Source organism: Maylandia zebra, linkage group LG22 (assembly GCF_041146795.1).
Source record: "Maylandia zebra isolate NMK-2024a linkage group LG22, Mzebra_GT3a, whole genome shotgun sequence".
NCBI classification, from domain to species: Eukaryota; Metazoa; Chordata; class Actinopteri; order Cichliformes; family Cichlidae; genus Maylandia; species Maylandia zebra.
This window is the reverse complement of record NC_135187.1, coordinates 17,373,764-17,398,883: the sequence shown is the minus strand read 5'-3', so window position 1 is coordinate 17,398,883 and position 25,120 is coordinate 17,373,764. Positions and strand designations below refer to the sequence as shown.

The 25,120-nt window shown below is 41.9% G+C and overlaps 2 protein-coding genes across 6 annotated transcripts in view; one reads left to right on the top strand and one right to left on the bottom strand.

Annotated features, from left to right (window-relative positions):
- dtnbp1b (dystrobrevin binding protein 1b) overlaps positions 1-19,810 on the top strand; it is a 61,257-nt gene extending 41,447 nt beyond the window's left edge. For 2 of the 4 annotated variants that reach the window (XM_012918609.4, XM_012918608.4), the window contains exons 2-4: positions 13,396-13,563; positions 16,046-16,189; positions 17,664-19,810. In XM_012918609.4, the coding sequence (XP_012774063.1) occupies positions 13,396-13,563; positions 16,046-16,189; positions 17,664-18,004 (653 nt within the window). In that variant the 3' untranslated portion in view covers positions 18,005-19,810. Of the gene's footprint in view, positions 1-9,645; positions 10,036-13,395; positions 13,564-16,045; positions 16,190-17,663 lie in introns of those variants that run through there. The other 2 variants (XM_012918610.5, XM_004549193.4) reach the window with 2 other exon arrangements.
- Positions 19,811-20,945: 1,135 nt separating this feature from the next.
- jarid2b (jumonji and AT-rich interaction domain containing 2b) overlaps positions 20,946-25,120 on the bottom strand; it is a 110,311-nt gene continuing 106,136 nt past the window's right edge. For both annotated transcript variants that reach the window (XM_024798392.2, XM_024798393.2), the window contains 2 exons: positions 23,866-23,973; positions 20,946-23,592 (listed from right to left, as the gene is read on the bottom strand). In XM_024798392.2, coding sequence (XP_024654160.2) covers positions 23,359-23,592; positions 23,866-23,973 — 342 coding nt within the window. In that variant the 3' untranslated portion in view covers positions 20,946-23,358. The remainder of the gene's footprint in view (positions 23,593-23,865; positions 23,974-25,120) is intronic.

The window sequence follows — 25,120 nt, the reverse complement described above, 5'->3', positions numbered from 1 at the left end:
ATCGGTTGTTTGGTTCAGAATGTACAAAAAGAGGATCGCATGCACTCTCGTCAGGCCATGTGTGAGTTAATGTAGATTGTAATGGAGTTGTATAATCTTTCCGTTACCCTTTTTTAGTATCACAGCTACAAATAAGCTCCTGTTGCTTATCATGCTGAGAAATTATACTTTGAGCTGCGTGACATGACAAAGGAATAAATACTTAGATCCACACAAAGCGTAATGACTGTAATTAAAGGGACAATAGTGACTGATATATAATTTTACACACTAAGGAAGTGCGAGAGGGATGAATCTGAATTTAAGCTGTCAGGTGATTTCAAACACCCTCGCAAATGTGCCTGGCGGTGATGTAAAACTCAGGGACGAAGATGACAAGCTGCTTTAAATTCACACACACACACACATTGAAGAGATTAAAAAACACCGTGCATTCTCATGCATAGAGCATCTATCCAAATGTGAAATCTCTTTTCTCATTGCACAGAAAAGAAGCACGTGTAATGGGTGTTTTTGTTTCAAAACCTGGTCACAGATGGTTTAAAACTGAATAAATAAATTAATGGGGACTTGCTTTTCGTCCCCGTTGAGAAGATGCATGGGTCCATGATGTCACTGTGTAAACACAAACAGATTCCCACAACATGAATCTTATCTGGAACACACACTCATATATACAGACAGATTATCTCAGTCTGCCTTTCGTTTACTCTGTCATCACAAGATGACAGCAGAGCAGCTCTTGAGATATAAAGGAGTTGCTTTTGTATATATTTATATAATAGTTGCATTATCCCACGTGGCTGCCTCTCGACCCAGGTTTATATGCACACATTTCTACCACGGTTATTCATAGACCTTTGTGTTTGCGTTAGCATGGGCTCCTACAAAGAAAGCATGAAAGAAAGCTTCTCAATCTATAAAAAGGAAATTCATCAACTGAAAATTACACAAAATAACACATTATGGTCTCACACGACCTTCAGTTTGTGTTCTTCTTGGACATAAAGACTTTAACCGAAACATACATAGATAAATCTCAAATGCAGTTTATATTTACCTTACTGTAAAAATGTATTGCATTCTCGCTTCCACCTCTCATCAAAAGCACTTGTCTCTCAATTCAGGTGACGACAGAAAAATATGCAAACTTTAAATAATAAAAAGACCATGTTGCGTATGTGTCAGAACACCTGCTCTGGTTGAGCACGACTGTTTGTCTTTAAGCTAATCTATCATTTATCAACATCTCTAAATGAAAAGACCTGCAGTACACTCGCTCCCGCTCTTGCACTGACATGAGTTCTGATGAAAAATTCATCAAAGAGAACACGTGTGTGAGCCTTTTCTGCATGGTGTGGCAACTCTGTTATGTATAGACACACATAACACGCCCCTTATGTTATAATATAAGCTCTAGACAGTTTTAAAAAGAGACAGTCGTGTCAGGGGTTTAAACTGAAGCATGCACTGGCTCCACTTGAAACTTTGCACATCTATTTGTAAGACGATTTTTACATTTTTATGCTCAAGTCATCCCACATTGTGCTTATGCTTCACTGGTTCTGTGTTTGATGCTGTACTTGTTATGCATGTATAACTCCACACTGTCTCTCACTTGATTGCTATGTTATAGCACATGCAGCTGTTTGTAGCGGGCAAGTCTGTACTCTTATTGGGGATACTGGCAAAATGACATGTGTTTTAGAAGGTGTTATTCATCACGTATGGTATACCCTTTAAGTCTACTTGTGCAGCAGTGGGGCAGAGTTTCTGCAAAATTGGCTGAAAGGCTCAGATGCATGTCATCCCAAAATCTCTTTCACCTATACGCGTCTCCTCCCTTTCATCAGCTTTGTAAAATAGGGAATAATCATGGAAAGGGTCAATAGGTCATTCTGGAGTGGCGTCTTCACTGAACACTTGCGGTTGTGTTTTGCTGAAGTAAGACTGTAATTGCATAGAAAAAAGAGGGCACCCTTGCATAATGCATCAAAGCCTGCATGAAATGTAAAATATTCGCATATTTTATGGTCCAAAACAAACTCAGCTTGTGTACAGATTCTAAATATATGAGCAACATGCATCTATTTATTTTCACGAATCCCAAATAATCTACAAGCACTGTAGTTGATTTAACCAAACTACAGTCCAACTGTAATATTCTAGCTTTTGCATGTTCACAATATCAGCATTAAAAAAAAATGCTGCAGGGCATGTGGTCAGTGATTTTGCTGTGTATTTTAGTCAGTGCAGTCTTCCAGAGATTTTAACTGCCTTTTTATAATTGCAAGGGTCAGGTTGGCTAGGTTTCCCAATTTACACCCAGTCATTACCACTTTACCCATCATTAAAAAAGACATCACTCTTATTGGTGTGATAAAAGCTCCCTTCAAGGCAAGCAATTAACGCACTAGAAAACGCTCCTCATCCTCCGTTTCTTTCCTCCTCTTTTCACCCGCTCTTTTGGCCTCTGTTAAGAGTTCAGAGGTTTCTGTGATGTAAGCCTTTTTAATTGTCTCCCGGGGAGACGGGTAAAAAATTTTTTTTATCTGTTTCGAACAGTACAGCATGACATAGCCATACTACGTGAGCAGATGTGCTAAGCCTTTGTCGAGGTGTCATTTGTGTCCACCGTAGTTCAGCTCCTCGTTGTTAATTGCTAAGAGCCGACTGGCTGATAAATGATTTATTTGGCAGAGCAGGAAGTCTCTTTGTCCCATATTTATCTCTGTGCACAGAGAAGAGTATGGGAAATGTAATTTTTTATTACTCATTAAGACACAGTTAATCTCCATTTGAAAATATGTGTTTAGCAGCATTTAAAATTGCAAACGAAGCAAGACTGGAACTGCCAAATCCTGATTAGCCCGAGAATTCAATATCCACTTACTAGGAAGCGTCATTTCTCAGACCTGTCGGGAGCATTATATCACACCGGGCGTTTGGTATAAAAGACAGGCTCGATGCAGTCAGCAAAATCTGCATCAGAGAGCGTGATGAGTGCTCGTGTGGGCAGTGCATTTTGTAGGCAAACGAGAATGTTATTTTTTAACAGATTGTGTGAGGCGGGTAGTTTGACATGCTTGTGAGGAGCTAGAAGAGCTGTCAGGTGTTGTCAGATGAAACAACTCTTTCTCCCTCTCATTGCATTTCTCTTTCACCAGATATGAGGAATGTTTCAAGGCCATGTAAACTATATATAGTGGTCTTATGTAACTGTGGGTCACAAAGCTGCAGTTTGAAGAAAGGCAAGTACAGATTGTTAGAATTTGACAATAGACTGTGTAGAAAATGACTTATTATATGCTGGACAAATGCTGGATATGTCCCATATGCTTTTTAATTCTCTGTGGTTGACCCTATTTCGTTGCCCTGCTGGTGTAAACTTGGTCCTTTTAAGCATGCCTGTTGCATGACTTCATGTAGTATTGAATGTACGCATTTAAAGAGGCCAGATGCCTTACAGCAGTAGGAACGCATTTGAAAATGTCAGCTGTCAGCTAAAATATATTAATATTTTTTCATATTCTGTGCATACAGTGCATTTGTGCATACTCATACATGCTGCTTCGGGCTCTTTAGATGATAACATTTAGATTTTTGAAATATTTAACTTCATAGTCGCAGAAGAAAACAAAAAGGACCTCCCAGAGCTGAAGCTCTCTGTATCTGTGCAGCAACAAGACAGTTTTGTACACAAAGAGTCAGCTGAATACCACATGATGAACATGGAGTTTGTCAGATAATTATGCAGATAAAGCCTAATGCATGTTGTCTTTCTTCACTATTGTGCCAAGTCAGATTAAAAGTGAAATAGTAAACGCATCCTTTCATGTGTCATGTTATATAATTGCATCTGTGGGTGGTAATGTGTGTTTCTGCGTTTGCTTTGGGATGTACGTCTTTGTCTTTCAGCTTTCAACAAACGGTCTGTGCTCATACGTATGTCACACACGTAGATACTTTTATTTAAGCATTTAATACTCTGGTTATGCTTTGGACTGTTTTTCTTTTTTTACCTGGACTGTAGCTATTTTCAGTCCCTCAAATCATTAACAGTTGATACTGCTGGTGCTTCAGTTATTTCAAAGATAGTACTTTATTAGCCATCTAGGTTCTGACAGCTCTGGCTTTACCCCTTAAAACCTAGAGATTTTGAGATTTCTACATCAGTGTGATTTTAGTTATCCTCCTGAAAATTCTAAATAAATTGCACAATACATGTTCAGAGTGCAAAGAAATTGCCAGCTGTTGCAAATATGATACAAATGAAGACTCATATACAATCTTACATTTGTTCAATATTTACAAAGGTATCAGTAGGTTCAGTAAACACTCCATTTCCAAAACAATCTAATTTAATGGTTCATGCTTTAAAGGGTTGAGTCTTTGCAAGATCTCCTGCAGTGTATATAGTGTCGTTTTTCCAATATTTAACCATCACAAACCTTAAAGCTGGGGAGGACAGTTTGAGTTGAGTTGATAACTCGTAACTAATTCTAGTAATTTGAAAAATTGTCTTATTTTTGTAACAGGTGGCTTTTCAGAGAACACAGTCGCACAAAGTTGACACCTAAAGGACATTTTAACAAAAGCTCAGTGCATGTTCAGCCTTATCCGAACACATTCTGCAAGGTTAGACTCACATTTACAGATGTAACCTTCACCCCTCTCACTTGTGATTGGTACATTCCTAATTCCAGCGTGCAGCCTTCTGCTGTGAATCGTTGGGCTGCTACAGTAGCTGACACCTCTGATTTGCTGCCAGGCCTAGTCGTGACCCATTCGCTCTATTAAAGAGTGTGTGCGTATTCATGTGGGTATCTGCACACATTCCTGCCTGTCTAAGCAATTTGTCTCTTGTTCCTTTTATGTGACTAATTGACAGAAAACAGTAAAGCAGGTAAATAATAATGGCAGCTCGCTGTTTTGTCACATTAGTTAAGGATGTGTTTCAATGTGGAATCAGTCAAAAAGAATTATTCACATCAATTAGGGCCGTTTACTACACCATTACAGTCTACGTGGGGTCTCTGGAACGTTAAGCCATTTTTGGAATGAAAAATGTCCTGTTTTCTGGTAGAGTTTAGACTGTGAATGACTAAGCAGGAGGCAAAAAGCCCTCCTACAGAGCTTTGCCTTACATGTTGGTGTGCAGTTGCCTGGTTACATGTGTAGCTAGGAAAACTGATTAAATGTTTGTTGATACTCTCACTTGATTCAATATTCTACTGGTTACTGACAGAAACACTGACAAGAGCATTAATGTGTGCCATCTTAATTCATGTGGACAACGCAACCATTTAATTTCAAGGCTGGGGATCTATTCTCGGCTACTCAGGGAGGAGAGGGAAGCGGTTTCCTCCTCATGCTATATACAGTGGGAACAGAGTGTTGATGACCTCAACGGTGGATATAGTAAGGTGGTGGAAAGAATACTTCCAGGATCTCCTTGATCCCGCTGACATGCTTACTTTAGTGAAGTCTGGGGACGAGGGGTCGCCCATCACTGTGGACAATGAAGTAGCCAAAAAGCTCTCCGGTGGCCTAGGCCCTGGGGTGGATGTGATTTCCCCTGAGTTCCTCAAGGGTCTGGATGTTGTTGGGCTGTCGTGGTTGATACGCCTCTGCAGCATCACGTGAAATCAAGCCTCTGGATTGTCAGACTGGGATGACGGTTTAAGAAGGGGACTGGAAAGGGTGCTCCAAGTTCAGGAGCATTGCACTCCTGCTCTCTGGGAAGGTCTGCACTAGGGTGCTGTAGAGGCGAGTCTGCCCGTTAGTTGAACTTTGGGCCCCAAGAAGAACAAAGGGTTTGTTTTTTTTTGCTCTGGTTGTTGAACACTGGATCCTCTCTTTATACCCTTGAGGTTGTCTAAGAGTGCACAGGAGTTTGCCTGCCTAACCTATATGTGTTTTGAGGATGTGAAGAAGGCATTCGACTGTGTTCCTTAGGGCATCCTGTGGGGGTTCTCTGGGAGTATGGATGACTGGCCCATTGTTCTTGGCCATCCAGTTCCTGTACAGGAACTGGATGGCCAAGAACAATGGTGGCAGTAAGTCAGGCCCTTTCCCAGTTAAAGTTGAGAACCAGAGGGAGAAATTGCTTCCCCAAGTGTAAGAGCTAGAGAATCTCAGGAGATTGACAGATGGATGCAGCAGTGAAGCAGAACCTGTATCAGTCTGTTGTGGTGAAGAGAGAGCTCAGCGTGAAAGCAAGGCTATCGATTTAGCGGAGAGTCTATGTTCTTATCCTGACTTGGCCATGAGCTTTGGGGAATGACCAAAAGAATGAGATTAGACTGAAAATGAGAGAAAAAGCATCCAGTGAGAAAAAAACAACTGTAAAAGACTCTTGGAAAGCCTGAAGAACTGTTGCTCAAGATTATATTAAAAAATGACAAAGTCTGAGTCCTTGGAAGTAAAATATAAAGAAATGAGCGTAGCTCAAGACTCAATAATATGTTAAATAGCCCAGGAGAAGTCAGTGAAAAAAATCTACAGCACAACACGTTCCTGCCTCATACACAGTGTTTTATTGTTTTCATTTTGTCTGAGAGGCCCCTCATTAGATACCCATCAGCGACTGAGGCTGCTGCATCATTGCGAACACTTATTTGATTACAAACCAGTGAAAACTAGTTTCTGCGTGCTCGCCAGCTGTGAATGCCTAGTGAGTAAAGTAACAGTTGTGTTTGTATGCCAGTACATTGGCATATTAGCAGAGACAAATTGACTGTAAATATTTTGAATCTGTGACGGAGACTTGTGATTTATGGGGAGGGAAAAGAGCTGGGAATGAGACATCTGCCCGAAACTTGATCCAAAATTTGGGCAGTGCAGATGTAACAGGTTCTGTAGAAGAGGATTTAATTTTGTTTCCATACAGCATCCCCATCCAAGATGCTTTTAAGTATAGCATTCCAGTCCATTTTAGTCACACACACTTTCTCCATACATGTACTCCATTTTTTTCTGTTCCACCTCATATTTATTCTGTGCACAGTAACATTTCAAAATACTGAATCTAAAGGTTTTTTTCAGTTGAAAGTAAACAAAAAACCACAAAGAAATCAATTGCCCACTGTAAGATTATGAAAGCATGAAAATAACGTGGTAAACTCCCCCACGCAGCGTGTACTCCACAGTGTAGCCCACACGGCAACGCGGCCCTCTCGCGAAAACATTTCAGGAGCAGTAGCAAAATGCTCCAAACGTTAATGTGTCACAAAAGCCGCACAATGATTCAATATCATTTTCCAAATGAATTTCCCTGGTTGGTAATAGAATGGGCCACACACACTTTATAACCATATTCATCAGTTTTCCACGGTTCAGTTAGGTTTCTGTGTAAATTAGGGCCAGCAGCAAACGTGGAGCGTTTTTGGAGGGGAAAAAAATGTAATATTGCAGGAAGATAAATAGGCTTGTTCTTCAAAATATCAGAGACGGTGAAAGAGCTGCAGTTGCAATCTGAATCTCGTGTCCTGAAGCCAAAAGTTCTCAATAAAACACTTTTACACTGCAAAAGCACCGCTATGATTAAAGGCTGTAGGAGGCTGAAAATTACATTTAAAACGTGCTGTGGATATGCAAGACACCTAACACATGCACACAGTTTTGTCGTTTTTGAACTCTGCTATATCCTAATCAGATGACACGTTTTATTTATTTATTGTCATGTATGTTATGTACTGTAAACAGCAGATAAGATGAAACTGCTTCAAAGCTGTTAGCACTTGACTGAGAGGAACTTCATGAAGCCGCCACAGTCGCGTTTTAGACACGAAAGAAGAAGTAAATTACAAACGAGACCCGTAGAGAGTTGCATGCCTGTGTACATGTGGGAGTAGTAAGGGTGGTAACAGTGAGCTTGAGCTGTTTAAAGATAAAGGAAGTAACAGCGAAGCCTGCAGAGTGCATGCACATGTGTAAATCAACCAACAATGCAACTTAGATTATTAGAAGCCAGCAGTCAGCATCAGAATACAAACAAATCATCCAGTCATGGTGAGGTCACACTTGAGCCACATAGAGAGAGAGGGTAGTCATTATATGTGTTTTATTTACATCACGGGGGCTGCCTTTGGCGGAAACCTGAACACTTGAGAGATATAGCGAGGCACACAGAATCTAAAAATACCACGGCTGAGGGAGCAGGGCTTAAGAAGAAGAATAAGAAGCAGTGGCTGTCTCTACTGTCAGCCCTGCCTCTTGGTGTTCAGGCTGTGTGTTGCTGTCTCAGAATGAAATATTAGGCCTTTATAAGCAAACGGAAACAAATCCATGTGAGACCAGACGGCTAATTTAACGTGACAGATGAAACAGGGAGGGTTTTACATCAGATATATTGAATGTTTGATCTGTTTAGCGAGTCGGTGTGATGTAAAGTGTGCGAAACGGCCATAATGAGATCGTGGATGGATTCTTTGAGCTCTAATCAAAATAACAGAGGAGGGGGGGATCATTTGTGCTTTGAGTTTTATTCATGGCTGAAAAATGTCACCAGTGCTTTGTTATGACGAACTAAAATGCAGCTTTTTTAAAATATCTGTAGCGTCTCGGAGTAGATGAAACAGTTATTTTCATAAAGGTAACACAGACTTTGACATCAAATAGGAATACTGCACTTCAGTTTTACATTATGTGGCATCTCCAGCACTGCCGTTAAGGTCGTGCCCTGTAGCCATGCCCCTGTTCTCCTGTCATCTCTCTCCAAGAAAAGCTGGAACACAAGGATGAAAACGTTTCCCACCCACACGTTCTGCATCTCGCTGCCACTCCTGCATTCTCTTCATGTCCTCCTGTGTATCACTCTGCTTTTCTAGCGCCTCACACTCATGCAAACGCATATATAGAAGCCTCCGAGGACCGGTGCATAAACGATGGCTCCAGTCCCAGGCAGGCCTCACAGGCAAGCTGGCTAGCAAGTCCACTGACGCCTTCATCCGTTTACCCGTTCATCTGTCCGTTTTAGGCTTCAAACCTAACCCCCTCTTCACTGGCAAAGCCCAAAGGCAGCACCTGATGTGTGAAGCGCACACCAAAGTGTGAATGAGTGCCTCAGCCGGGACTTGAATTGGCTGCTGATGATTTACAAAAAGACATATTTCCATTTGAAAAGGTTTCTGTAAGAGTTGCTTATCATCGCTGCTACTGTGTTTGTGCTCCGTCTGAATGCTCTTTTTACCTAAGGAGTCTCACCAAAGAGAATTCTGAAAGCTCTCTGATTAAAAAACCCTATTTTAAAAATGTGAGCCCAGTTTAGCACTGAGCCTCAAAACAGATCGAGCTAACCAAGTCTGCATGACTTGCTTTCTCGAAATAGGGTGTGAGAAAATGAATGTTTGGTCACATCTAGAGCTTGATTTCAATCCTAAAGACTGTAATTGCCCTCGGTGGCACGTCGGCCTCTTTAGTTTTCACCTGCAGACACTTCTTAGCTGCTTCTAACAGTATAGCTGCTAAAAAAAAAAAGGGGGGACAAAAATAGTGCACTTCCATATTTGGGTGCACGTTTACATGCCATATAAAAGAATACCGCACACTTGTAAACATAATGCAAATAAAGTGCAGACTGTGTTTTTATCACAGTAGTGGAGTTTATTGTCAATAAGGAGTAGGTACATTAAAACCACACACATAGAGACTCACACGCACAGTCGCCCACACAAGCATCCACACACACACATGCGTGCAGCCACACACACCCTGACACACCAGCCCCTTTTCCTGTGGGTTCTGCTTCCTGCATTTTGTAGAGCACGAACAGATGTTTCTGTAGCTCTGAAAGCAGATGATTTGAAATTCACACATCGTATTGAATCTGAACAAGAAGACTGAGTCTCTGTGGATTTGCTTTGCACACCGGAGAACCGAGAAAGAGAGCAAACTTTTTGGAGCACGTGATTTAAAGTGCGCTGTTTCCTCCTGTGCAGCTGAGAAAGAGAAAGCGTGTGAGGGGATGGTTACACTTTTCTTGGCCCTTTTTTTGTTTTTGAACGATGATTGTGGAAACCGATGCGCCGTCAGGTAGTAAAGTCGATGTTGCACTTCATGTTCATGTCATAATCTGCTGCAGGAAAATGATTGATTAAGATGTTTGGAGATTGTGTCGTTTTAGATTGCAGTGACGCAAGTGCCACAGAATCCATTTCTTTAAATAAAATCGTTATATTACTCGACATCATATGCTATGACTAACATAATGCTGTTGGCTCAGCTCCCATGAATCATCCCCACGAGCTCACCTTTGCACGCGTGAATCATCTGCACATTTGTATACTATGTCCGTATGTGCGGCACGGCTTCAGAAATTTGTTGGGACTTAATGACTTGTGCTCTTCTACTAAACTCATCAGCACAAACTTAATCCTGCAGGCTAAATGAGCGAGAGCTAAAAATAGTCCCTGCAGCTACAGTGCCATGCGTAGCAGGATACGGTTGTCTGGTATATAGCAGTGATGGAAGAAGACCGGTGGGGGTGAATGGAGGGATGAAGAACTAGAAAGATGACAAAAGAGGTCTTCATTAAAAGTAGAGTGGTTTTCATTTAAGTGTTTTGAGGTGGGAGTACTGGCATAAACCATCACAGTGTACGCCATATTGGAGTATATTTATGTTCTGATTTATATTTGAACCTTTCGGGAATCATGACTTTCATGGCAGTTCTCAAAAATCTTTGTCTGCGGATCTGATGGGGAAAGGAATAATAAGCTTCCACCGGTAGGCAGGCAGACAAACAGATGGATGCATTCAGTCAGCAGGTACATAGATGATGCAAATAAATAGTCAGGGGAAGCTAATAAAGGATCGAGAATTAGATTAGAGACGGAGTGATTAAAAAAACGGGATCCTGCTCTATTGGTAATGCCTTCTGTCCACATGTCCTAATTATACCTAAATGCATTGCCCTGCTTCTCCCTTACTCCTGCTCGGTCTCCTGCTACTAACCCCACACAATGCTTGACAATCTTAACAAAGCTTCCCTGAGGCCCCTTATCTAATAGAGCAGTCTCTACAAGACACACACACAGAGACACACACATATGCATCGCAGCCAGCAGCGAGTTGAGGGGGAAAGATGAGGGAGTAATGGGACAAAGACAAGTTGTCAGATAAATGAGATAAATTAGACACTGAGTGAGGAACGACAGAGAAAGAGAGAGAGCTATTCTTTTCCAACTCTCCCAGGGTTGTTGCTGTGTGTGAGAGCTCTGGTGGGATCTCATTGTTCTTTTTTGTCCTTGTGTGTGTGTGTCCGTGTCCATCTGCTGCAAGCCACAGTGTGTTTTATCAGGACTGAGGTCTGGTGCTCGAGCAGAAGGACGCATGTGCAAATATATGCACTTGTGTTTAGGAAACACACAAAATCCTGCAAATGCACTCGTGATGGACAGTGTAGCAGATGTTAGTCTTTGTAGGTTTACTGTGAGCATCAGTGTCAAATTTCTTCACTGATTTTTGATATTAAATTCATTTTTTAAGCCTTCATTGATTCAATTTGATGTTTTTTGTCTATGTTAAACCAGGATCAAAGATATATGTCACCCATTGTACATGCGTTGGCATCTTGCCATAGTTACTTGGGGGGGGCTTATATAATGCTGTCATTTATCAGCAGGAGAACAGAGAACTAAAGAGACAGCCAGTTGGAGACCCCAGGCTGCCACAGTGCCCACACACACAGCATCATGTTTCCACTGCATCACTAGACATTAAATTAGCTTAAATTTGCTTCCTGGAGACGTACTTATTACTGCAAACCCTAAAACTAATCCTTAACCTGGTCTTATCCAGCATCCGACCTTAAAACAAGTCTAGATACTAACATTTGTAAAACTTTACATTGAAGTCATTGTAATAAGCATTAGTTTAATCAGGTTTTCAGATATAAAAATGTCCTATTAGTTAAAACATATGTTTCATTAACACCGTCACTAACACATCATATGAAATGTCATATTTTGAGACAATCATACGCACTTAAAGTGTGTAAGAAGTTGTTCCTCATTTCACCATTTCATGCTATTTTTAATGGAACTTTTAGTATTTTTGTTTAGATTAGCATATGCATGTGCTATATAGTTATTAGTAGTTAATCACGCTTTTTTAAGCTACTGAATCCAAAGAGTTTACAATACCTTATCATGTTAATCTAAAGAGCTTGAAAAGAAATGTGACTGAAGAAGCTTCTCAGTGGCTTTTCTTTCCAAGCTCCTTAGATTACCACAACCTGGATGACGGAGAGTCTACACAAAATCTTATTGGGGTTATTTTACACTTATTGAAAGTGTGAAAGGGGTTTAACACCTATTACCTTAACAAGGACATTGATAGACATTGGAAGCTGGATGTCGAATATCGCCCTGTACTCCAGAGTTGACCGTGTTCCAGTAGCAGCAGTCGGAAAAACAGGCTCTATTCTGCTTCCTAGCAAGGTGGAGCCATTCATCCATCACTATGAATGCCTGGAGTACAACGCAGTAGCTCTTATTCCTCATTTAAAAAAAAGAAGAAGTAAAAACACAGCTGCAGCACATTAGAGTCTGGTCCGTGCTCTGTGTATGGCTTATTTACTGAATCACAAATACATAACGGGGGTAGTACAGAGCACACGTTTTACACATTTGCTGCTTTTTACGCTTACTTCTTACAGTCTTTAACTTCAAAGTTGAGATTGGTGTGGCTTCACTGGCTTTCCAAGTGTGAAATCTGACCTGAGGGGGCGTTGCAGCTGAAAATTGTGATTCCAACTTCCAAAACGTGAATTATCCTCCTCCTCCACCGTGAGACATTTTCAGCTTCCGGGAGATGGCCAAGCGGGCTGCTCAGGCCAATCACAGCCAGTCTGAAAAGTCAGAAAGTCAAACATTCAGTATATGACAGGCCCTTTTCATCTAAACCCTAATTTGTGTCAGATTCAGAGCTCTGAGCCTCGCCTTTGATGCTACAGTACCGCTCAGGATACAGTCGGCAGGTTTACCCTCATGTGCACTCCACTGAGTGTGTGCCCTCCTGTGAAACCGAAAGGAGACAGAGTTTGGAGGTAAAGAGGAGGGTAGAAAGATGGGCATTTTCGGTAATACCAGGGTTCTCATCATTAGCCTCCCATAAAGACTGATGAGCGTGAGTTGGCATCCTCCTTTCTCCTGTGTGATGAGTCATTAACAGTAAAACATTTTGGAACAGAAAATGAAGCGCACAGCAAGTAGGCCTTGAGCCAAAGACATCCAGAAAATGGACGGATGAGCTTACAGAGACTGTTAGATTTAAACTTCAAGTCATATTGCGCCATATAAAGCTGACTATAGCTACACTGCAAATGTAAATCCACTTTTGGTTCACAGTGGATTGGTAGTACTTACATTGTCTCACTTCATGTGTTTCTAGTGGAGCTGGATGCAGAGCACGCACAGAGAGTCCCCGGGGCGGAGCAAGGAGGGGGCCTGCCACCCCAGGTGAAGGTGAAAGAGAGGCAGAAGTTCTTTGAGGAGGCCTTTCAGCAGGACATGGAGCAGTACCTGTCTACCGGCTACCTGCAGATTGCTGAGAGGCGAGGTGAGGAGGAGGAGCGGTAAGGTCAGACGTTTTCTGATATTAGTTTAGTTTCCTAGCGCTCCGTCGCCTTTAGCGCAAAAGGAAGATGTTGAGGGTTTCAGGTTTCGGTAGTATTGTGTGCTAATTCTTTAAAGGTGAATGCAAAGGCGTGAATAAATTTCTTTACTATCAGCTGAGACCTTCACACTTTAACCGCATACCATGAGATTGAGTCATAATGGCTTTACGTAGCGAGGAGAGCCTGTCACTTAACACACGAGTAGAGTCATTACATTTTAAATGATGCCACCATGATATATAAACGTACTCTGGGATTGTAACAGAATCCCGCTGCGCCTCCATGTATTTGCTGCCAAACGTCTACTGAAATACCCAAAGCATGTGCAGAAACAGCTCCCCGCACTGAGAGATGTTACAGACTCCACTGGCCAGTGTTTGTAATGTGATTTTTCTTCTTCTTTCCCTCATCTGCCCTCCTCCCCACATCACCCTGGAAATGGCTTAGAGAAGCTTGTGGAGAAGTAAGGACGGAGGGAGAGATGGAGCAAAAGGAAAGAGATTTAAGGAGCGTTCACTGAAACTCAAAAGGCTTTTTTATCAGTGCAGTGAGCGGAATAGTCACAGCTCATTATCCGAAGAAGCGTAGCACTGTATTGGCTCTTTTATATTAGTGGTACAAAAAGACTGGACATGTTTATATTTAAAGTGGTTAAAAAAATAAAATAAAAATCACCTGAAACCAACACCTCTCCATGACCAATGAACACACAACTCATAACCCTTAATATAGCTGTAAATCCCTACAGCAGGGCGGCGCTACTGAAGAGCAAAGATACAGCTGGAGACTCCGAGAGCGAAAGGGAGGCTGCAGATGTCATAAGCCGCTGAGCCATCAAAAGCTAGTCCCAAGGGTCTTACACACACACACACACACACACTCACTCACTCACTCACTCACTCACTCACTCACTCTCTGCAATCTCACTGCAGGCAGAGACAGTCCTTCCCAGCAGGAGAACCTTTTAGGCAAGGTCACGGTGGTGCTAAAAGAAGAGCATGTTAGAGGCAGTCACATGGAAACGATGCTCTCAACGTGGTGCTTCCTGGACCTAGACTTTCACATAACATAACCACAGCTGTCAGTTGTGTATCCATGTGTGTGTCTTCCCGTTTGTTTGCCTATTTATTACATGGAGGAAACGGAGCTTTAAAAGTGAAACAAAACATCCTTCATGCTATGCTTTACGAGGCCGAAGAGCTACTATGGAGGCGACTGCGTGGCTGACAAAGCAGATATGGAAGCGCCTGTCCACCGAGGCCCACTGAGCAGTCTTTAGGCAGAATCAGAGCCTGAAACGTGTCACAGAAAGCACCACTGCTGTCCTCACTGAGCAGAGGAGATAAACGTGTTTGTTTCATTTATTCACTTTCTGTGCGTACGCATCAACAGTCACTGTGTATATAAACTTAATGTGCGCGTGCGGACATTCAGGCGAGTTACCCAAGTTGAGGCATCTGAAAAGACGGCGCTCTCCTGTGTCTGTGTGGGATCTTTTTGTGTTTTGTGTTACTATTTAAAGGGCAAGGAGACCTTGGGGCAGTCTCCACGGGAAATAACATTCCCCTTCTGTTTTTTTCCTCTTTCTTTCCTCTTTTTTTATTCTGCTCTCCCTCCCTGTGCCGCCCTTCTTCTGCTCTCCTCATTTCTTTGAGGTACGGTAGCCAATGGCGTCTTATCTCACTGCTCTGCAACAACCAGTCATGCTGCTTCTTCCTCATGCTCTCACAACCCCGTCCCCTCATCCTCTTAGTGTACCAACTGGCTGTTTACGACGCATGTGGCACATCACGATGTGGTGGGTGGGGAGGGTGGAGAACCCCCTCCACCCTCCCCACCTGTGCAAGGCGGTGAATCCAGGCTTAGCTGTAGTGTAACAGGAGTTTCCAATCAATCTATGTATTGGTGGACTATTAAAACATTAGACCCATTAAACATTCTGATGTGCTGCCTTGCTGTCAACAACCACACATTTGTGCTTTCATATATAATAAGAACGTCAGCAATCTGAAAGAAGCGCCTCAGGAAATCAGATTTCTCAAGTTTGTCAGCTATCTCTTTAAATCTCTTTCACATGCTTTAAATCACGATGTCTATTTTTAACTTTAAAGCAATATTCAGGCATTTCAGAAGTACTCTTAGCCTTCACGGGAAGAATGTTGTTACTTCAGTTAACGATACCTGCAAATTCAATATGCTGAATTTCCAGGTATTTCCTGTAGGCATGCTTTTGATGTTAAGGTAAACCAAATATGGTTTGTATGCATTATATACAAGCTTATCCACTTTGAATGCCATCCAGCTTGAACATGCCCATTTGCTTCTGCAAGAAAAAAACAATCCCACTGTTGCTGGACTCAGCTCTTGCTGCCGCGTTCTGCTGCAGTGTTCGCTAATACCTCATTTACCCTTTGCTGTGTACAGAACCAATAGGCAGCATGTCATCCATGGAGGTGAATGTGGACATGCTGGAGCAGATGGATTTGATGGACATGTCTGACCACGAGGCTCTGGATGTGTTTTTGCACTCTGGAGGAGAGGACAACAGCGCTGCCTCGCCTGTTGCAGGTCGGAAGCCGTGCACACAAAGAATGGCTGTAGCCTGAAGTAAACAGACTGGTTATTGTTATACTGGCTTTTGATTCAGTGCATAAAACTCACTTAATCTTAGCGATAGCGTTCTCAAACTGTGCATTAAAGTACCACCCGGGTTCATCTACAACAAATCACATATCTGCATTTGTATTTGAGACTACATGGACTGATGTCAGATATATGTTCCCTCATAAAAGCACAGTCCAGATGTTCAACTGTCAGTTGTTTTACCCTAAAAGGACATGAGATATACACTCACTTGAAGATTTATTAGGTACACCTGCTGGTAATGGGTTGGACCCCGTTTGCCTTCAGAGCTGCCTTAACTCTCCGCTGCACAGATTCAGCAAGGTCCTGGAAACATTTCTGGTGTTGTCTTCTGATACCGTAGCCCATCTTCAAGTTTATTATTATTTGAATTACTGTTTCCTTCCTATCAGCTTGAAACAATCCTGACCTCTGCCATCACCAAAGTAGATCAACAACATATTTTCACCCAGAGAACTGCTGCTCACTGGATATTTCCTATTTTTCAGACAATCCTCTCTAAACCCTAGAGATGGTTATTTCAGAAAATCCCAGTAGATCAGCAGTTTGTGAAACACTCAGACCAGCCCATCTGGCACCAACAACCAAAGTAACTTAAATCACATCTCAGGGGAAACTGGCATCATGGATTTGCAGCCAACAAATGCAGCACCTGTGTGATGCTGTCATGTCAATATGGACCAAAATCTCAGAGGAATGTTTCCAGCGCCTTGTTGAATCTGTGCTACGAAGAATTTAAAGCATTTCTGAAAGTAAAAGGGGGTCCAACCCTTTGTCAGGTGCAAGGTGAGTGCAATTTCCCACCGATCGTCCATCCATTCACTTCCGCTCATCCCAGCTATTGTAGGGCAAGAGGCAGGGTGCACCCTGGACAGGTCGCCAGCCTGTGATTCATAACAAATTCACTGAAGCAGAAATCTGACAAGCACACCACATGATGTAACACACGATGCACCATCAGCATCTGTCCAGATCTGCTGAGGAAACATATTGTTGCAGTCAGTAATCTTCAGCATCTGAGTTCCTCTTCGTCTGATGCTACACTTTCTGTTTACAGTCGATCAGTCCGTTGCAAGTTTGAACTAAAGCTGTGAAGTCATTCCAAAGAAACGAGAGCAGTTGCCTCATTTTATCTGCAGCAGCCCTCGGCCTGAGACAGCAAGTAAATAATAAATAACCATAAATAATAGAATTATTTGGGTTATTTAAGGGAAGTGGGTCCAGTTACGCACAGACTCAGAGACATAGTTATTGTCTGTCCTCCTGCCACCCTATCAAAGTCAACTATTTAATTTCTGTTTATTTAACTGTTATTTAAACTAAGAAGTTCAAAAAATTAAGAACAATTTTTTTAGTTCAAAGTGTGAAGTTACCCACTTCCCCCCCTCCTGTCTTTCAGGTCCAGACGTCGAGTCCTTCACCACAGAGATCAGCCTCCAAGTTCCCACCCAGGCTGAGCTACGACACAAGCTCTCTTCATTATCATCCACCTGCACTGACTCCGCCAGCCAGGACACAGAGGCCGGGGAGGAGGACGAGGAGGAAGAGGAGGAGGAGAGTGAGCAAGGAGGAGGAGGGGGGGGCGTTGGGGGATCAGGAGGAGGAGGAAGGAGGAGAAGACCCCCTGTGGTAGTGACCCTGGATGAAGAAGAGGTGCACCCTGACACGGTGCTGGTGGACAGGGCGGAGCGCGAAGATCAGACCAGCAAAGACTGTGAGGAAAGCAGGCCAGAGGTTTGAGGAGAGGCGGAGTGAGACACAAGCACCCAACAGCTGCCAAATCAAACTCAGAACCATATTGGCTTTGTTCTTAATATTCCTCTCATATGTCAGAGAAACATATGATAGAAAGTGCAACCTCAGTGCACTAACTGCCACATGACCTTACCTTGAGAGACGCCAGTTTTCAATTCTAATTGATCTTATAAAACTGTTTGTTTTATTTTTCCTTTTCAGCATAACGTCATCTAACGGCTGAGCGATTCTCCTGTTTCTTTGTTTCTCCTGCTGTATGTTGAGGCCTGTTACTGATTAACGACTGAGTAATGAGGACATAGAAACACACCAAAAATCACCCACACGACCCTTCTGCTATGCTCCATCCTTCACTGCGCTTATAGACTGCAGCGGTCATGTGTTTCCCATTATTGCTTGTGTTGGAGATTAAGCGTGGAGCCTAAAGTACCCCATTTGGCCAAAATAAAGAAGCTAGCTTTTAAAATCTAACTGCAGGTCAGAAATGTGAAGTCAGTTTTTAATCTGTAAAAGAAATGTTGCCATGCAAATTCACCCGCCAAAGATTTTATACTTTATAAAATCCACGTGTGTAAAACCACGGGGATAGCTTTGGTTCTGTTTGCACAGGTTTTCTCATGTATGTGCTCTATGAAACTGTTCTAGGGGTTAAAGCTCTGAAATGAGACTTTCAATTGTGCAATTTCTCTTCCACAATTCATTTTAGTGCAACAAATGCAAAGATGCACTACTCAAAGAAATGAAGGGAACACTCGATCATCACTTGGTATGACACAAAGTCATTTAAACCTCAGCATATCAGTCTTTCCTTTCATTTGAAGCAATGCTGCAAGTGAGTTTTTCTCCAGTCCAGCTCCTCTAGGACTGCAAAATGACCTCCAGCTGAGCTACTCGTGCATGTTTCTCACCAAACTGTCAGAAACAAACTCCACGAGGGCCCGATGTGCTTCAGCGCAGAGCCCGGCACCGTGCAGCTCAAGTATATCCGCCTGAGATCTGCCATCCTGGAGGAGCCGGACTGCTTGTGCAACCTGAACAGGCTGGAGGTACGATCCTCATGCTAGCAGCTGTGATAAGGAGTAAAAAGACAAACTAGAGGATTAGGAGGGATAAGGAGAGAGGATTTTTGTGGTGGTGGTCTTGTTGTTGCCTCTGGTAAACCCGTTATCACTATGATTTGCACCAAAGCAGCTGAAATGGATTCACAATGCTTTCTGCTTCCTAGCTGGACAGACTTATATCACTGAAGTTCAACCGACTATGATGCTCGAGCGTTCCCTTAATGTTTTCTTTGAGCAGTGTACTTATTGATCGCTTTTTTCTGAAGAAAAAGGATGAATATTTTATCACTTTCTGAAACTAAAAAGCCAAAAGCATTTCTTTCACTGTTTTTAAAGTCTTCTAGATCACGTCGGATGTAAACTAGTTCAAAATGGTTTTGTGCCATTACCCAGTAGAAACAAAGCTTAATAGCAGGCAGGCACCTGACAGTGGTTTCTGAAACACATTGTATAGCAGACATGTGGGTGGAGATCGGGTACAATGATAACAATGACTTACCACACACACACACACACACACACACACGACAGTTAACCTTTGCCATTCCTTTGATATGTGATCTCTGGGTGAACTACTTCTGTTGAACGAGGACCAAATCCCTGCTGTGGACAGTGTGCTATGCACCGGACAATGTCCAGAAGACTGAACTGCATCCAGACCTCTGTGTCTGCAGTTGTTGACATTTGCCTAAAATTTCTGACTTGTTGCTAATAAACATTTGTCTCCCGGCGTTGTTTAATTTTCATCCGAGTTACAGCAGTAAGAAAAGAAAAGTAAGAAGTCTTGTTTTATAGTCCTACCATTTAACAATGGAAAGCTAACACAGTAAGAGAATAGACAGAGCGTTATTATTAAGGGGAGAAAGGATAATTAAATATTTTATTTTGTGTGAGTTGAATTTCTGTGTATATTCATTGTTTAAAAAAAAAAAAAAAAGGGTAACTGGAAATTAGGGGAAAGCAATACAAGAGCTCAAAATGACTTTGAGGCTAAAAATGAATGCCTTGGTTTATTGTGAACAGTAAAGAGTCTGTGTCGATACACAACAGTGCGCTTTAACAGGTAACTGTGATGCTCATTTTGAGCCCCATGCAGAGCGTCCATGTGACAGAGGATGCTAGTGATAGGGTGAGGTGGAGGCAGTTGGTGCGCTGTGGTGACCAAAAGGGAGCAGATGAGAGGAGCAGGATTCTGCTGGGAAAGCTTGCAATATGATTCACAGTTCAGAATAATCCTCCTTTGTCTCATACAGGGCCCCATCATGTGCCTGAAACTAGCTTTATCTGATTGGCTGCATGCCACAAACAAAGTCTGGACGGGGGTGTTGAGATGACCATCATACAGAGTAAAGACTGAAACTAAAAAAAATTTAAGTGGCGAAAACAAGTTTCCATAAATTATTATTTTTCCCTCAGAATTTAAAACAAACACTGCACATAAAGTTCAGTTTAACTTACTGAACCAAAAACCTGAAAAAATTATGATTTAAAAATATTAAAATCTAATTGATTTTCTGTCAATTACCAATAACTGAATAAGTTTTAGGTCACGCTCCTGGGTAGATACTCCCAGAGGTAAGTGAGAAAAGACTGAGGTTATTTCAAAATGCCATCGTCCATCCCAGGGTCATGGGGAGGTTGGAGCCCATCCCTGTTGTAATGGGGTTCGAGGTGGAATATACACTGGACTGACTGCCAGTCCGTCGCAGGGCTAATGAGTCTCCACATCCCTAAAATATCCATCTAATGTTACAAATCTCTGAACTGTGAATTATGACGCAGTTTGGAGAGTTTCTCCTCGCCATCCAGTCGGAAATCAGCACACCAAGAGACACACGAGCAGGTTGGAAAGAAATGACAGTGAATTGTCAGTAAGTTTTTATTAAACCTTAAGTACAAACTGCAAAAGTAAAAAACAGTCAATTTAACCAACATGAGACTCTCTTTCCGAATGAAGGGAAAGGCCGAGTTACCAAATAAATTAAGTCACCAAAGACCCCACTGTGAGCAAAGTAGTTTATACTGTAGAAAAGGAAGGAAAAAAACAAAGAAAAAAATAACTGAAGGACAAACAAAGAAAATCCCATCTGAATAAAATATATTGTAAGGCCATAAAAACTTGACAACCACTTTTTTTTTTTTAAATGTTGAAAACACCCGACTTGGTATGTCATTAAATAGTCCTAAAACAGTTCAGTCTTCTGCAAGGGACAACAACCAACAAACTGGATTATAGGATTTTTTTTCCTTGACAGTCACCACTGGCAAGCTCAGTGCAACATGAGTAGCTACTACATTTTTGTTGAATTTTCAGTAATGAAAATGTAAAAACCCATTTTTTTGTGTGAACATATCATTTTTTTCCCTTTTCTTTAAAAAAGTAAAGCTAAACAAACAAAACTAGATCAGGAGGCCAGGGAGGAGGCGGGGCAGGTAAAGGGGGGGGGGGGGCAGTCGTTGGCTACTCGATATCTTCTTTCTTAGCGATATAAGCAGCACTTAAAATTTTTATACACATTTACCAGAGCAACCCTGTAAGCGTCAAACTCACATGGATGAAGAAAGGGAAAAACGTAAGGCTTTTTCTTCATCGACCACTCTCCTCTGGAACACTTTCTCTCTTTCTCTGGTCCTTCCTTTCTTTCTTACTCAACCCCAGAAAAAAAGGCTCAAGTATTTAAAGAAATTTACAGGATTATGTACAAAAAAAAAGTTGATGTTTGTTTGCGTTGGGCTTTTTCTCCGCTCTTAAAAAAAGAAAAAAAAAAAAATCACTAATATATCTGGAAAGGGGAAAAAATAAAAAAAAAATAAAAAAAGACAGTAGAAGAAAGAAAAACTTGGATTTGATATTTCACATTTTACACTCTTTGACTAGTGGCTCTACTTGAGATAACACATTAGATCAACAAAGCTTAAAAAAAAAACCAAATAATAATAATAATAATATAATATAATATTAATGTTTACTGGTACAGATGAAACAAGAGGACTGGAAGAATGGAATGTTAACACGATTGCACATCTAGAACCAGAAAAGCCCGACGAGCCTTTCTGCCCTGTGGGGGTCGGGGGGCGCGTGAGCTAGCAGAGTGAACCAATAGCAGGCGCCAACCCCCAGATTTTTTTTTTCCTCCTTTAAAAAGAATTTTGTGTTGTTATACAGTAATTATAACCAACAGCACCAATAAAATGGATCTCCTTGCTAAGTATCAGGCACCATTTCCACTTGCTAGTGAAGAAGGGATCCCTCCATACTACAAGGAAGTGAGGTGACCTTTTCACAGGTCAAGCAGCTGCAGCTCTGCCCCTCTCACGTCCGCCGACGAACAGAAAACAAAAAAGAAAACGTCCACAATGATGACAAAAATAAAAAATATACACAGAAAATTTCTCACGACAAAACAAAACTATCGAAAAAAGAAAGCTAAGATTCATAAACTGAACTTGGGGAAAAAAACAAAAACAAATTGTAGCCAACCAACAGTAAACCAACATCATCTGTCTTTCAAGTTTTTTTACCTTGCATCTCCAACCCACATTTCATTAAAAAGAAAGAAAAAATAGGCAGGAACTGCATCAAGAATACATTAAAAGTGATTCCTCTTCCTCAAATAAAGGACAGAGAGAAACTTTGGGCAACTACTTGATGTCATTTTCATTTCACAAAATCATGGGAGGGAGGGAGCGGTGGTGAGTGGGGGGGAAGGCCGCCTTTTCATTCCTCCTGTGTTCACAGTTGAGGGACATGTGATGTATCAGTATCATGGGTGAGAGGAAGGCAGGAAAGAGTGATGCAAGAAAAATGTAATTATTGTAACCTCCTATCAGCTGAGGAAGGGTGGAGGTGGAGCTAAAGGGTAAAATGAGGCCTGTCAAGTCTGTGAACATTATACTTAATGCTTTCAATATTGACTCGGAGAGAGAGAGGTGTGTGTGTTCTAAAATCATCCAAAATAAAAACAAATTCTTCTTTCACACTAGTGCAAAAAAGACATCTTGCTTTTCTCTTTTTAGTTCCTTTTCCTTATAACAAGCCTGTCATTACTAAAGGAGAGGAGAATCTCTTGCTTATTAAAGAGATGGAGACTGAGGTCAGGCAAGGGGGGTCTTCAAAGCTCAAAAACAATCTCTAACATCGGGCGGTGAAGAAGGAGCGGTTTGATAGTGATCCTGCTTACTGTGGAAAAACAAAAACACAGGGATTCAGAGAAGTGGAGGGGGTGTGGTGGGATGTGGGCACAGCACACATGGGTGGCAATGTTGAGGCGTCCCGCCTCAGGACACGGCAGCGGCCTTGGGCATGTGGCTGGACGACAGGCGGGCCAGAGACACCTCTACGGTGGCGCGTTTTCGGGGTCCTCGCTTGGCTGGCGATGCTTTGGCAGGGCTTAAGCCGTGGCAGGGGTCCCCTCCTCCGCCACTAACAATGACTCCTCCAGCGTCGATGCTTCCTCCGTTCTTCAACATGGCTCGTCCGCACACCTGGCTCACCAAACTGTTGATTTGCTCCTGTGTGGCAAAAGGAAGCAGAAAAAAGTGAGAAAAAAGGTGGTAATGAAGCAAATGCACACAAATCAAGAGCAGAAGGTAAAATGGAATATGGCAAAGTACAGGTGTGTCTACTGTTAAAAAAACATAAATAAAAATTTGAAAGTCTGATTACACCACAGGTACAACTCAGTATAAACATTTTCAGTAGCGGTGTGAAAAGCTAGCTGATGTCTCCCCCATCTGGACAGAGGGAGAATGGAAGCATAGCAGACCCACACAATGGTAGCTTACCTCATCATATCGATACATCATCTTAAGGCCTCTGCAGGATTTGTGCTTCTCCACATAGCGCAGGGCACACTCCAGACAAAAGACCACATTGTCAGTCTCCCGAACCACCTAAACGGGAAAAAAAGGCTTTTAGTAAAACAAAGAATTTATTTTCTTAGTGAAAAGTGGAAATATTGATAAATCTCTATAATGTCTCATACTCATCATGCTTATACTGTTATCTCAGTAGTATTAAGTATGTTTAGTAAGTTACCTTTAACTTACAGAGCAGGAATAATATGTACAAACTGAAAAAAAACAAAAAAACAAAAACAACAACTCCTAGCGCCAATTCACAACAACAGTTGCCTCAAGGCGGTTCGTGCTGGACCCCACAATACTATAGAGAAAACCCCAACAATCAGATGATCCCGTTTGAGCAGCACTTGGCGACGGTGGGAAGGAACAACTCCCTTTTAACAGGAAGAGACCTCTGGCGCAACCAGGCTCAAGGAGGGGCAGCCACCTACCGCGACCGGTTGGGGGTTAGGGGAAAGAAGAGAAAGGAGAGCACAGAGAGACCATGGAAAATGCACAAGCTACGGGAGAGAGTAGACAAAGGTTAATTAATATGCAAAATTGGCAAACAAATTCATCAGGATTGAAAAAGAGGTCACTGGAAAACAAGTGCATTATGGTCCCTCAGCAGCTTTTAGCAGCATAACTAAGTGATGCTTCAGGATCATCCAATCTGATACTGGACACTTTATGAACCACAGGTAGAGTCGAACTTAAACTCTGGATTTAGAGGGGCACCAATGAAGAGAAGCCAGGATTGGAGAAATACACTCTCTCTTTCCAGTCCCTGTGAGTAGCTTTGCTGTGGCATTTAGAATCACCTAAAGGCTTTTTCTAGAAAAGTCCAATAATAGATGTGTGCTTAATGTGCGAATTAAACAATATATCCCAGTTTAAAAAAAAATTAGTCCAAGATTCTTCTGTGTTTTTGGAAGCCAAGGTAATGCCATCTAAAGTAACTTCATGGCTATAAGAGATTTTAAGGTCAAATACAATAACCTCAGTTTTTTCTTAAGTAGAAATTAAGAAATTACCAAATCTTTTTGAATCATCTGGCTTCATAGATGGATATGACTTGGTATCATCTGCATAACAACAAAAAATGTATGCAGTGTTTTCTAATAATACAACCTAAGGGAACCACATATAACGTAAAAAACAAAAACATTTAAAAAAATTTAAAGTATTGGGCCCAGGA